At 48.2% G+C, this 12,245-nt stretch overlaps 4 protein-coding genes across 9 annotated transcripts; 3 read left to right on the top strand and 1 right to left on the bottom strand.

Annotated features, from left to right (window-relative positions):
- The first annotated feature begins 59 nt into the window (after positions 1 to 59).
- On the top strand, positions 60 to 2,786 carry LOC108153628 (sporozoite surface protein 2-like). Of its 3 annotated transcripts, XM_033393726.1 has the most exons (10): positions 60 to 270; positions 463 to 580; positions 641 to 790; positions 851 to 1,048; positions 1,110 to 1,328; positions 1,394 to 1,531; positions 1,650 to 2,096; positions 2,206 to 2,273; positions 2,365 to 2,520; positions 2,586 to 2,786. In XM_033393726.1, exons 2-10 carry the CDS (start codon positions 465 to 467, stop codon positions 2,693 to 2,695), a joined length of 1,602 nt encoding a protein of 533 aa, XP_033249617.1. In that variant the 5' UTR covers positions 60 to 270; positions 463 to 464; the 3' UTR covers positions 2,696 to 2,786. The 3 variants fall into 3 exon arrangements, with proteins under 3 accessions (XP_033249617.1, XP_033249619.1, XP_033249622.1); XM_033393728.1 differs by lacking the exons at positions 2,206 to 2,273; positions 2,586 to 2,786 and having other exon boundaries at positions 2,365 to 2,502; XM_033393731.1 differs by lacking the exons at positions 1,650 to 2,096; positions 2,206 to 2,273; positions 2,586 to 2,786 and having other exon boundaries at positions 62 to 270; positions 2,365 to 2,502.
- Positions 2,787 to 3,100: 314 nt separating this feature from the next.
- On the top strand, positions 3,101 to 6,142 carry LOC117191084. The gene is made up of 5 exons (XM_033396050.1): positions 3,101 to 3,418; positions 3,480 to 3,770; positions 4,301 to 5,139; positions 5,195 to 5,430; positions 5,498 to 6,142. The coding sequence occupies exons 1-5, from the start codon at positions 3,101 to 3,103 to the stop codon at positions 5,809 to 5,811; spliced, it is 1,998 nt and encodes a 665-aa protein (XP_033251941.1). The 3' UTR covers positions 5,812 to 6,142.
- Positions 6,143 to 7,026: 884 nt separating this feature from the next.
- LOC108164969 (putative uncharacterized protein DDB_G0294196) lies at positions 7,027 to 7,818 on the bottom strand. 2 transcript variants are annotated; one of them, XM_033393759.1, is made up of 2 exons: positions 7,688 to 7,818; positions 7,027 to 7,572 (listed from the first exon to the last, which is right to left on the bottom strand). In XM_033393759.1, exon 2 carries the CDS (start codon positions 7,547 to 7,549, stop codon positions 7,091 to 7,093), a length of 459 nt encoding a protein of 152 aa, XP_033249650.1. In that variant the 5' UTR covers positions 7,550 to 7,572; positions 7,688 to 7,818; the 3' UTR covers positions 7,027 to 7,090. The 2 variants fall into 2 exon arrangements, with proteins under 2 accessions (XP_033249650.1, XP_033249643.1); XM_033393752.1 differs by having other exon boundaries at positions 7,632 to 7,712.
- Positions 7,819 to 8,108: 290 nt separating this feature from the next.
- Positions 8,109 to 12,065, top strand: LOC108164968. Of its 3 annotated transcripts, none has more exons than XM_033393693.1 (8): positions 8,109 to 8,529; positions 8,581 to 8,698; positions 8,759 to 8,908; positions 8,969 to 9,166; positions 9,228 to 9,446; positions 9,512 to 10,457; positions 10,532 to 11,740; positions 11,796 to 12,065. In XM_033393693.1, the coding sequence occupies exons 2-8, from the start codon at positions 8,583 to 8,585 to the stop codon at positions 11,820 to 11,822; spliced, it is 2,865 nt and encodes a 954-aa protein (XP_033249584.1). In that variant the 5' UTR covers positions 8,109 to 8,529; positions 8,581 to 8,582; the 3' UTR covers positions 11,823 to 12,065. The 3 variants fall into 3 exon arrangements, with proteins under 3 accessions (XP_033249584.1, XP_033249581.1, XP_033249577.1); XM_033393690.1 differs by having other exon boundaries at positions 8,110 to 8,382; positions 10,514 to 11,740; XM_033393686.1 differs by having other exon boundaries at positions 8,110 to 8,529; positions 10,514 to 11,740.
- The last annotated feature ends 180 nt before the right edge of the window (positions 12,066 to 12,245 follow it).

Genomic DNA, 12,245 nt, shown 5'->3' with positions numbered 1-12,245 from the left:
TTAACTAAACTATTTATCAGCTGTATTTTTCCATATGCTGACGCATACGAAAAATTTGTAAACATTTTAAAATTGAACAAACTATACATACATATATCGTCGTGAAAAAAACCAGAGTAGTTTTCGCGGTATACACTACAAAAATACAAAGTGCCGCACCGCACGCTGTTTAGCAAAGTCTAGGGCAAATATTCGGCCGAAAATAATACTTGCCGCGGCAACTGAACTGTGCATACATATTTTTCGTGCAACATTCGTAGGGCGAGCCTGGTGAGCTTCAAATTGTGTTGTTCTGCGTCGATCTGGTGACGGAGACGCCATCGCTGTTGCCGTTGATTGTCGCCGCGCCTGCGCCTTCTAGCGGGCCGTGAGTCAGGGGTAACGCCTGCCTGCCTGACGTGCAACTGGACGGTTTGTTGTTTGTGCTTTTTTTGTTTTAACATTTTGTTGAACTACTTCCAGCCATGCCTCCTAAAAAGAACCCAGGCGCACGGCGCCGTGGTACAACTTTGTCGCTGAACGAATTCTTGCGCCACGATGACGATTCAAATCCGACAGATCCGACCTGTGACCCGAATCCGTGAGTGTGTTCTTCGATCCATTGCTTGGGCGTAGATTTAAATGAGTTTTTCTTGAACAGGCCGATGGCGACTAATGGATCCAGTCGCTCTCGTAATGATCAGCCATCCAATCGGTCTTGCAATAATGCCCGTCGAAATGTAGGAAAGCTTTCACCCTCTGCTGTTGGACCCCATCGCTCAAATCCATTTAATCCGACCGATACCAAGCCGTGAGAGTGTCCTTAGATTCTTCTGTAGGCTGTAGATTTAATGATGTTTTTCTTGTACAGGCCGATGGCGACTTATGGATCCAATCGCTCTCGTAATAGTGCTCATCAATATAACGATCAGACATCCATAGCTGCAGTTGGATCCAATCGTTCTGGTAACAAATCCCGTCGAAATGGCGACAGGCCATCCGCTTCTGCAGTTGGATCCAATCGTTCTCGTCGGGAGTCAAATCCACCAAACCCGACAGATACCAATCCGTGAGTGTGTCCTTAGATCCCCCCTCAGGCTGTAGATTGAATGGTGTCTTTCTTTTTCCAGTCAGAGCCATCAATTCGGCGGTCCAGCTGGGTCCAATGGCTCTGATAATAGAACCCTCCAAAATTACGAGAATCCAAAAATGCCAAATACCGCTGAACTTGGATACAATCAGCTATTCCGCCCTGGCGTACAATTAACTCAGATATTTGGTTATACCATCGCTGCAAATCCCGATCAGCTGCTAAATTCACCAACACCAGAACCGACAGATACCGATCCGTGAGTGTGTCCTTAGATCCAAACCTTGGGCTGTAGATTTAAATTGGTTTTTCTTTTTTTTAAAGGCCGATGGCGGCTAATGGAGCCAGTTTCTCCAGTATTAATACCCCTCAAAATGACGCTCCTCCAGAGACGTCTGCAGATGGAAACGAGAATCTTTCGAACGTCGGAGACGACGACATTTTGCGCCAACGCTTTAGTCAGTGAGTATGCAAGAAATGTCGATGAATTATGAGACACCCCCTGTCTTGAACTAACATTCAAATTGCACTTCAATGTTATTTGACACTTGAATGTTTTATATGGCCGCACGCTGCTTAGGTTCCAAGAGCAAAAGTTAGTGGAAAAATTCTGCCGCGAGACACATTTGCTGAAAATAGTCGAAGGGACCGTTGCAGCATTCATCGAGGACTACAGACGCACACGCACACGCACACCCGAAAAACTGCTGACGCCATTGCTGCTGCGCCTCGACTTTATCTACGCTGATCTGTTGACGCATGCTCCATCGCTGTTGCCGCTCATTGTCGAAGAGCCCCTGCAGTTTGGCCTAGCCGTCAAGTATTCGGTGTACGGCCTAGTGCGGGACCAATTGAAGGTAGCCGGCCTCAAGCCAATCGACATTGGCCAGTTGCACGCACAGTGGCGCGTCGTGGGGCTGCCCTACAGTCCCAATTTGCTGTTCGATCCGGCCGCGCATTCGCTACGCCTCGGCCTGTCCCTGGTCCAGGGCATCCTTTCGGCCTATACCCCAACTGAGACACTGGTGTAAGCGAAATCGGTGACAGTCGATTCCCCCCTCTCCCCCTCTCCCTCTCTCTCTCTCTCACTGTCTCTTTCCTAAGCGATATTCTCTTCTTTCTTCATCCGCGTGTAGCCTCCAATCGACTTGGTACTGCGGCAGCGGGTGCATGCGCAACGCACTGCAAACCAGCGCCACAGATGGTATGTGCATCTTACCGCTTAGCTGCACGACACACACCTGCCACAACCCATGCCTCCCATAGTAATATCAACGTGCACCCCTCTCCCTTAGCGCCATTGTGCCCCAATTGCTCGCGGCCCATGAGTGAATACCAAAAATTGAGAGTAACAGAGACCTATCGCCTGCTAGCCATTCTGCCCAGCTCCTGCGTTCAGACGCCGCGCTCCGTTGACCGTATCCATCGCCCTACCATAGTACGGCTTAGAGGTGAGTTCTCCGAGTAACCATTCCTTCTCTTAACCCAACTGATACGATCCTATGCTTTGGTTTAGCATATGCCTACACCTGCGACCTGAAGTTGGGAGCCAAATACCTAATCACTGGGCATTTTTCCGGATCTACGAATTACAGCTTTGAAGCATGTCATCTAAAAAGCGCCTAGGGGCACGCCGCCAGGGTACGGCTGCTGTCCCACTCAATGAATATTTCTGCAGCGACGAGGAGCCGCAAAATACCTCGAATCCGGTCGGTTCCGTTGGGTAAGTGTGTGGTGCGCCTTTGACGATGAAAGGGTCTAGATTCCAACGAGTTTTCCCTTTACAGCACGATCACTGGATCAAACGAATTCAGTCACACCAGCATTGTTACCCCTATTCTAACCCCAACGTCTCAAGACAACGATCAAAAGCCATCAAACTCTACATCTGTGGCTGCCACTCTGCCAGCATTCGACTGGGACTCTGACGATATCGAAGGTGCTCCAAGTAAAGCCGAACAGGCACCGTCGCTAACAGTCCAGACTTCTGAAAACGCATGCGAACATCCACTTTCAATTGTTGGAGCCAAGATGAGGGCTCCTCTGGCTAATGAGGATGCATATTGGCACGATCCGGCGCTACCTTTAAAGCCCGATAAGCTCGAATCGATAGCCAAATGGCTAAGCTCGCTGCCCACAAAAATACAGAGCACATGGCAGCAGCTGGAGCAGCCTGAGGCTCTTGACCAGGGCCGGGCTTTACTCGATCATCCTCTGAATGATGCCGATGCCGATGCCTTTTCACTCTCTGCTAGTGAAAACACAAACACTGGCACTGCCATACACGATTGGGGAATAGGACCACAGGCCCAGGAAGCAGAGGCCACTCAGCGTGCCAGAATGAACTTCGTAAGTGATGTACTACAACCAATCTGAGGTACACACCTTATCATAAGCCTACCGATTTCAGACCCGCCGTCCCCGACGCAAGATAGGCTCCATTGCGGCAAAGGATTTGATGAAAATGGAAAGTCCCATGCCGCAACCGCAACCGTTGCCATACAACTATTATTGCAGTGCTCCAGCACCTCAGGCTCCGGCTCCATCTACTTATTCGGCTCCTGGTCCGAATCCGATTATACTATCGGCTATTCCATCCTTTGCTCCTGAGGCATTGGCTTCAAATCCAGGGTTATTGCCCATAGAAGTGCTTTTGGTGCCTGAACGGATTGATATTCCAAAGAATGTTATAACATCCCAGGTAGTCTATCGCCCACAGACAGGCGAAATATTGGCACGGGAAGATCGACTGCCGCCGCAGCCCCCTGCGCCCATGGAGAACTGCCACCCGATGTTGAACCAGTCGGTTTTTCGGCTTGCCAGCCTCCCAATCACTGGGGTGGGAACGGGGACAGATCATGCTGTGGCTACTACTACACAGTTGGATGGTTGCGGACTGCCATCCTCTATATCAGGTCCCAGCCAGGAATTGCCATCCCTCAGTTCTTGGTACCACAAAGAATCAAACCCATCGTATATATTCGCGTCCCAGGAGACAGAAGTGGTGTCTTTGTGCCAAAATTCGGACATTTACCGTTGTCCCATGAGTTCTTTGTACCAAAACCAGGAACAAAATATTACTTCAATGAGCAACCTGCTGCAGCAGGATTTTATGGACAACAAACACGCGATGGACAACCTCAAAACGGACCACGATATTGGCCAGCATACACACCAAATCCTGGATACGAACAATGCCCAATCCCCCTCGGCAATTCTACCCGTGCGCAGGGATGGGAGGAGGGATGGAACCTCAGTCAGGGGGATTTGGCCAGGGATATAATGCACAGCCGCCCGCTCCTCAATATGGACTTGGAGGACAACAACCAACAGGCAATTGGAATTGATATTGAAATTGACAAAGAAGACCCAGACACACATGGCACAGTTCACAGTGCAATCAAGTCTCTCCCAACTGCGGCTCCTCCAGGACAATCGAGTTCTTCGACAGTGGCTCGGCATCAGCTCTTTAGCCGGCGGCCAGCCAATGAAGCCCACCCAAAGCCGGACCTCAACTTTGCGCCGTCGAGCGTGAAAAAGTTGTATCAACTGATATGCTCGCAGTACTCGGACTATGCCTTTATCTATGCCCTGAGCGCCCAGCTTAGCCAGGAGTGCGTACCCATGGACTGTTACGTCTACTTGAAGATGGTCCTGCTGGCCAGCATTGCGTCCATCGAGCCGGACGAGTTGCGGTCCCCCATCTCGCTGTGCATCATTGCCACCGACAGCACCATGGCCAATCGTCTGATGTCCAGTGTGGGTCAGTTGGCGCCACGTTTCCTGGGCCCGCACGAGGGCGGTCTGCAGGCCACGCACTCGGCACTGCCCGTGCGCTACAATTGGGTGGTGGCCAGTCCCCTGCTGATGGCCCAACAGGGCGTTTACTATGTCGGTGACTGGACGCGTCTGTCCCGCGAGCATGGCGAACAGCTGGAGAAGGCTATCGAGAACGGAGCGGTGCCCGTGCCGCAGACCCAGGGCGAGCAGCCACTCGAGACCGCCATTTGGACGCACTGGCAACCGGAGAATGCCACCAATCAGACAGTGGCCTTTGCCAAACTGTGCCCGTACGCTTCCTACCACAGAATCAATAATTCAATGATTGACGCTCTTTCTTTTTAGTATCTTTGGCCTGCCCATTTACATGGGGGAGAAGGTGAGCGACAGCCTGTGGGGTTTTCTGCTCCAGCTGCACAGCGAGGACGGCCAGAAGACGGAGCAGGATGGACTGAACGTACCTGAAGAGGATTTGCGCATGCTCCTCGGCTTGCTGCACAAGCGCAAGGTGGTCTTTGGGGATGAGGCCCAATGCTTGCTGCAAAAATACTATGTGATCTCACGCAAGCAGCGACCAAGTGAGCGGATCTATCTATCCTCTTCTAATTGATGGAGTACTACCATACCTAATATAACTGTCACCCTCTCTCTTGTTCTTTGCCACGTATATTGTGCTGAAACAGTTCGCCGAGTCGTTTGCCAAGCTGGCGATGCGGTTGGAAGTCCTCGAAGCGGATGTGATCGTAGCCATTTTTCATTGCGAGCACTTTGTGCAGAAAATATTTGGTGCCCAAGAGATGCCCGCACCATCAATGGAGACATTCAGTGTGATTTCCCACATTGATCCGTACATGGATGAGTTCACACGCTGGCTGTTGAACTACCTCGATCGATATGGCGAGGAACAGCTGGGCATTCAAGTCAAGCGCCGCAGTACCGGCAGCTGGGACCAAATGGAATAACACAACACTCAGTTAACTATAAGTTTTCTATTTTTTGGTTTATTTTGTATTTTTTTTTTGTAACTCGTAAGGCGCTCAAAGCAAACAAACAACTGCGATGTGGTCTTACGCATATTAACCAGTTGTGATTCATCACCATGTCGTTGGTGGCTCTAAGTGGTACATTACCTTATTACCTTTAGAAAAGGTACGAGAAATGAAGCCAGGCAAAAGAAATGCCATGCCACTAACCGTTTTACTTTCATACATCTATTATTCCAAATATTCAAACAAACCAAAAATGTAATCACCAAATAGGCAAAAATATAACAATAAATGTTTGGACAATCCATTCAAGTTTGGAGTTTACCTCAGTTTAGATCCCAAAAATATTTTCCAAAAATATACAAACGAAAATTTGAAAATGGAGCCAGCTGCCAGCTTCGAAAACCCACCCAAATCTCAGGCTTTGGGCCAGTTGGAGAACGGCCCGTTCTACAAGACTATCTATGACTTTTTGAGCCAGCTATCGATGGCGTCGGACCTGGGCTCGCTCATCGGCTGCGTAGTGCTCTTCCTGATCATGTGGTATATTATAATTTGGTTGTTGCGGCTGGTGCTCTCGCTGTTCTGCGCGGCCGTCATTGTGGTCCTTGTCGTGGCCATTTTTCGCTCTGAAGTCGCATCCAAAGATGTGGTAGTTATGCTACACCAGGCGACATTGGTGATTGCTAAAATGATTGCAGGCACCTTAGTCTATGCTTTGAGGAAATTTTCCAATTAATCCAGTTTACAGCATTGCAATATATGGAAAATATTTAATTAATTAATTAAATTGTGCAACATTGTGTTGTGGGGGAATGAATCTTTGTTGTCTTTGAATAGTACTGCTCCCAAGGGATCCGTTCTGTGGTCAGCCTTCCGCATTGGTTTGCAATAATAGTCCCACAATATGATGGGTACAATACATATCATCAAAGGGATTATTTAGGGATAAATGGATCATTACCTCCGCCAGTAATTGTCGTATAGGTAAGAGAAAGTATGGAAAGATGAAAGCATTCAGCGAAACAGGAGTTAGTCAAGAATTGATTGATGTTTGCATATTAAGTAGAGGTAAAATACTATTCTTTTGTTTTTGTCTTTAATGGGTATAATTCCTTGTGGAATAAATACAAATTTATATATTTTATTATTGATAGTTCATCGTTGCCCGTTTGCTATTTTTACTCCCTCTTTGGTTTGTAGATTTATTATTGTTCCACCTGTTTCTGGCAGTTTTTCTTTCGAGGGGATATGTTTAGTCGTCACGTCCATGATATTTATCATTAAATGGAATATTGTAGGCAAAATGACGAAGTGTAGCCCAGTGAAACACATCTACGCGATTCGGATGTACTGGGCACGGGATAATGGAATACGGCACCCCCAGATGATGCGGACCCTGCTGCGGAAACGGAGCCTGCTGCTGCTGCTCCTGCGGCTGCTCCTGCGGCTGCTCCTGCTGCTGCTCCTGCTGCTGCTCCTGCTGCTGCTCCTGCGGCTGCTCCTGCGGCTGCTCCTGCTGCTGCTCCTGCATCTCGTAATCCATTGCGCTGTCCTGTGCTCCAGCAACCGGAGCGGCAGGCAGGGACAAGGATTCATTCGAATCGTCGGGGCGGCTGCGCTTAACGCTCATCTCGTTATCCTTATCATCGGCTGGATCATTCCCGTTGCTTCGCTTTGAGCAGCTCGGCTCAGGCCCGGCTCCAATATCCATGGGTGCTGCGGTATTACTACGACCTGGAACGAAATAGACTCAGTATTTGGCTTCAAGACTTCGAAAGCGTATTTCTCGTGACCTTTTCGTGAAAATGGGAAGTTTTCTTCCTTTCGATTTGATCGTTTTAATTATTACCTTTTGAATTATTTAATTAATAATTAATTTCCAATAAACCACTGAGCACACGTCCAAAAACGTCGAAGGAATATTTGTGACGGACACGAGGTTAGGAAAATTTTTCAAGCTGACTGCGCACACACATATGTGAATATGTGCAGATATATGTACACATGTATGTGTGGCTTTGGCAATGAAACATTCTAGAACTTCATTTGCCATTCGCCATTCCCGTCGATACGTTCGCACTGCAACCCTGCGCCCTTTGCAGAGCTTACTGTCAAGTAGAAGAAAACCGTTAATGTCTCAAGCCATAGAATTTACCCATAGAATTTAACTAAACCTGTATTGGATGACAATTGACATTATCATCTCTACTTCCTGTCGATGCATTGTCATGTCAAGTCTGCTTTTCCTGGAACTTGCTGTCAAGTAGTAGAACATGAACAGTCTCGAATATTCTGTGCCAACGCATTAGACAGTCAGCATACGAAAAATTTGTAAACATTTTTAAATTGAACAAACTATACATACATATATCGTCGTGAAAAAAACCAGAGTAGTTTTCGCGGTATACACTACAAAAATACAAAGTGCCGCACCGCACGCTGTTTAGCAAAGTCTAGGGCAAATATTCGGCCGAAAATAATACTTGCCGCGGCAACTGAACTGTGCATACATATTTTTCGTGCAACATTCGTAGGGCGAGCCTGGTGAGCTTCAAATTGTGTTGTTCTACGTCGATCTGGTGACGGAGACGCCATCGCTGTTGCCGTTGATTGTCGCCGCGCCTGCGCCTGCGCCTTCTAGCGGGCCGTGAGTCAGGGGTAACGCCTGCCTGCCTGACGTGCAACTGGACGGTTTGTTGTTTGTGCTTTTTTTGTTTTAACATTTTGTTGAACTACTTCCAGCCATGCCTCCTAAAAAGAACTCAGGCGCACGGCGCCGTGGTACAACTTTGTCGCTGAACGAATTCTTGCGCCACGATGACGATTCAAATCCGACAGATCCGACCTGTGACCCGAATCCGTGAGTGTGTTCTTCGATCCATTGCTTGGGCGTAGATTTAAATGAGTTTTTCTTGAACAGGCCGATGGCGACTAATGGATCCAGTCGCTCTCGTAATGATCAGCCATCCAATCGGTCTTGCGATAATGCCCGTCGAAATGTCGGAAAGCTTTCACCCTCTGCTGTTGGACCCCATCGCTCAAATCCATTTAATCCGACCGATACCAAGCCGTGAGAGTGTCCTTAGATTCTTCTGTAGGCTGTAGATTTAATGATGTTTTTCTTGTACAGGCCGATGGCGACTTATGGATCCAATCGCTCTCGTAATAGTGCTCATCAATATAACGATCAGACATCCATAGCTGCAGTTGGATCCAATCGTTCTGGTAACAAATCCCGTCGAAATGGCGACAGGCCATCCGCTTCTGCAGTTGGATCCAATCGTTCTCGTCGGGAGTCAAATCCACCAAACCCGACAGATACCAATCCGTGAGTGTGTCCTTAGATCCCCCCTCAGGCTGTAGATTGAATGGTGTCTTTCTTTTTCCAGTCAGAGCCATCAATTCGGCGGTCCAGCTGGGTCCAATGGCTCTGATAATAGAACCCTCCAAAATTACGAGAATCCAAAAATACCAAATACCGCTGAACTTGGATACAATCAGCTATTCCGCCCTGGCGTACAATCAACTCAGATATTTGGTTATACCATCGCTGCAAGTCCCGATCAGCTGCTAAATTCACCAACACCAGAACCGACAGATACCGATCCGTGAGTGTGTCCTTAGATCCAAACCTTGGGCTGTAGATTTAAATTGGTTTTTCTTTTTTTTAAAGGCCGATGGCGGCTAATGGAGCCAGTTTCTCCAGTATTAATACCCCTCAAAATGACGCTCCTCCAGAGACGTCTGCAGATGGAAACTCTTATATTAATTGTCATCAAAATGATGACGGGCCAACCACGTATGCAGCTGCAGCGGCTGCCAACAGACAAGATTTGACTGGAGCAGCACCCAGCGTCTGGGTATCCCCTAACAGTCCTCTTTATCCTTATCAAGGAGGCGCTCCCATGGGCACTACAAGCATCGGGCAGTATTTTGGTCTGGAAGGCACTCCAGAAATGTGGAATCTGGCAGCACCGTTAGCCCTTCAAGCTTCCAATGTAAACTCATCCCAGAATCTGGTGATGAGGCAGGCTGTTGTGGGCCCATCCCAGAATCTGGTGATGAGGCAGGCTGTTGTGGACCCATTGAACCTTCCACCTTTCTGTAGACGCAGAGGACAACGTTACCGGCATGGTCGCGGCAGACGCGGGAAGAAGTTCCCTAAGCAGTTTGAATTTATGGTTGATTCGATCCCCCAGCTGGAATCCCACTGGAACGACCAGCAAAAGTCGTATAGTGGGAATTTGCCGCCACAATGCTATAACGTCGAACAGGAGTCATATAACGGGTATTCGCAGCTGCAAAAATCTGCATTAGAGCAGCAATACATTGACGAGTCACTGTCATATTATGGTTCCAATTGTGGAGTCCAGCCACAGTCATATAATGGAGCCGATTATGACGCCATTGCAGTCGCAGATCAGCAACAAATTACAACCATATATCACCGTGGGCGCCAGCAGATAATCAACATTCAGAATCGCAATGGTCGCATCGAATCAGCAGGGTACGGGAATCAGCAGGTGGCCACGCAACCGAGTGTCCTGACCAGAAGGATCCATCCGAGGGAGCAACCTCAGCCACCAGAGCTCTCTCGCTGGGAGGGGACAAAGATCAGCGTAAGTGATGCACACCCCATAGGATTTGTTGTCCAGTTGCATTCTACCATTTACAGATGCGACGCCGTCTCCAGCGCCGTAGACGCAAAGCCACCCGTCATATGCCATCCGTGACTGTGGAAATTGAGAATGCTTTGTCAATGCCGGAACCACCACTGGAAACTCTCTATTGCAACTGCAATTTTTCAGACCAATACTCCATTTCGCAGACGACCGCGAACTCGGTTTCGTCCCCAAATCCGGCTAGCTTTCTGGCTGTTCCGTTTGATCAATACTATGGTGAACCGGGAAGGTTCCATAAAATGAACGTGCAAATGCTTATACCACCTGGTCGGATCGATATTCCAGAGCACATATCAACATCGATGGTGATGTATAATCCGGAGTCGGGGGCGATTGCCGCCCGTTTGGACTCGGAGCCGGTGCCGGCCGCCTTGGAGAACAATAATTACAATGTGTCCCAGTCGGTTTTTCGGATGGCCAGCCTCCCGAGCACGGGGGTGGGAACGAATCGGGCTGGGGCTGGTTCAACATGTTGGGCAGGGTGCAGCCTACCATCGTCCAGATGTGGCCACGACCGGGAATGGCGCTTCCTAAGTTCCTGGTGCCATACACCGATACGAAGTTCATTCCATACTGGCCAATTCCAGGCGAGACGACCTCCTTTCAGCCAGCACCCGGCTCGGAGTCTGCTGCAGATCCAAATCAACGCTATTACGCAAAGCCCGGTACCGGATTCTACAAGCCTCTGTCGTCAGAAGGGATTGATGAATACCCCATACCGATCTCTCATACACGAGAACGAGAAGTTTCCGTTGACCCGAGGGTCATCTCCACCGATTTGGAATTCATTTGCCAGGCTCTCGAAATTACTCCAAGTCCAAGGGCGGAAGCAGGAGTTGGTTATCCAGATGTCATTCCTGCGGTGCTCAATTCACAGCTCAATTCAAACGTTCCAGAATACGTTCCACGGCGGCTTCTCGCAGGATCCCAAGGCCAGCCTCAAGCTGGTCGCTATGGATCTGGAGGATACCAAAACGACCAATCAAGAGCAGGTCAAGGTCAAGGACATATCCCTCGTCGACGTCAAAGAAAAAAAAGGCGCTCTGCGCATCACAACTAAGTCATTCCCAATTTTGTCAACTGATGCTCAAGGACCATTGCCCACCGGCCCGACCTCGACAGTGCCAACATATACCCAATACTCTTACTCTTACTCTTACTCTCGCTTAATCGATTATCTCGGCGTTGCTGCACCAGCGGACAGAAGCCTGATCTCACACGTAAGCGGATCCGTATATATGTAAACCTCTCAACTGATTAATTATCTTCCTACAGATGTCTACGCAGAAACATTCGCGCTAATCAGTTCGCCGAGTCATTTGCCATGCGTCTGGAAGTATTTTAATATGACTTTACTCTTTCTACAATAACAATCACAATCACTATCACAATTCAAACTAAAATCATTCAATTGTTAAAATTGTATATGCACAGGCATATCTCTTGAGTTCACCCACGAATTGTTACACACGCTTACTACCTCTATTTCTGCGTTATATAAATACGCTTGTTATATTAATCAATAAAGAAAGGGTTTCGAACTGACTTGTCCATGCTTTCGAATACAAATTAAACCTTCATAATTAATGAAAATAGTCCAAATAATGTACCTTTACTATGCACAGTGAACGCTGTAAAAAAATGGTCAAATCTGGGTCTTGGGAATGGCAATAGTGCAAATCTGAAAGGCCTTCCTATCTGGTGGCATGGCATTAGAGAATACAA

The sequence above is a fragment of the Drosophila miranda genome, chromosome XL (assembly GCF_003369915.1).
Source record: "Drosophila miranda strain MSH22 chromosome XL, D.miranda_PacBio2.1, whole genome shotgun sequence".
Classification (NCBI taxonomy): Eukaryota; Metazoa; Arthropoda; class Insecta; order Diptera; family Drosophilidae; genus Drosophila; species Drosophila miranda.
The sequence above is the reverse complement of the archived record's forward strand: the minus strand, read 5'-3'. Positions and strand labels throughout refer to the sequence as shown.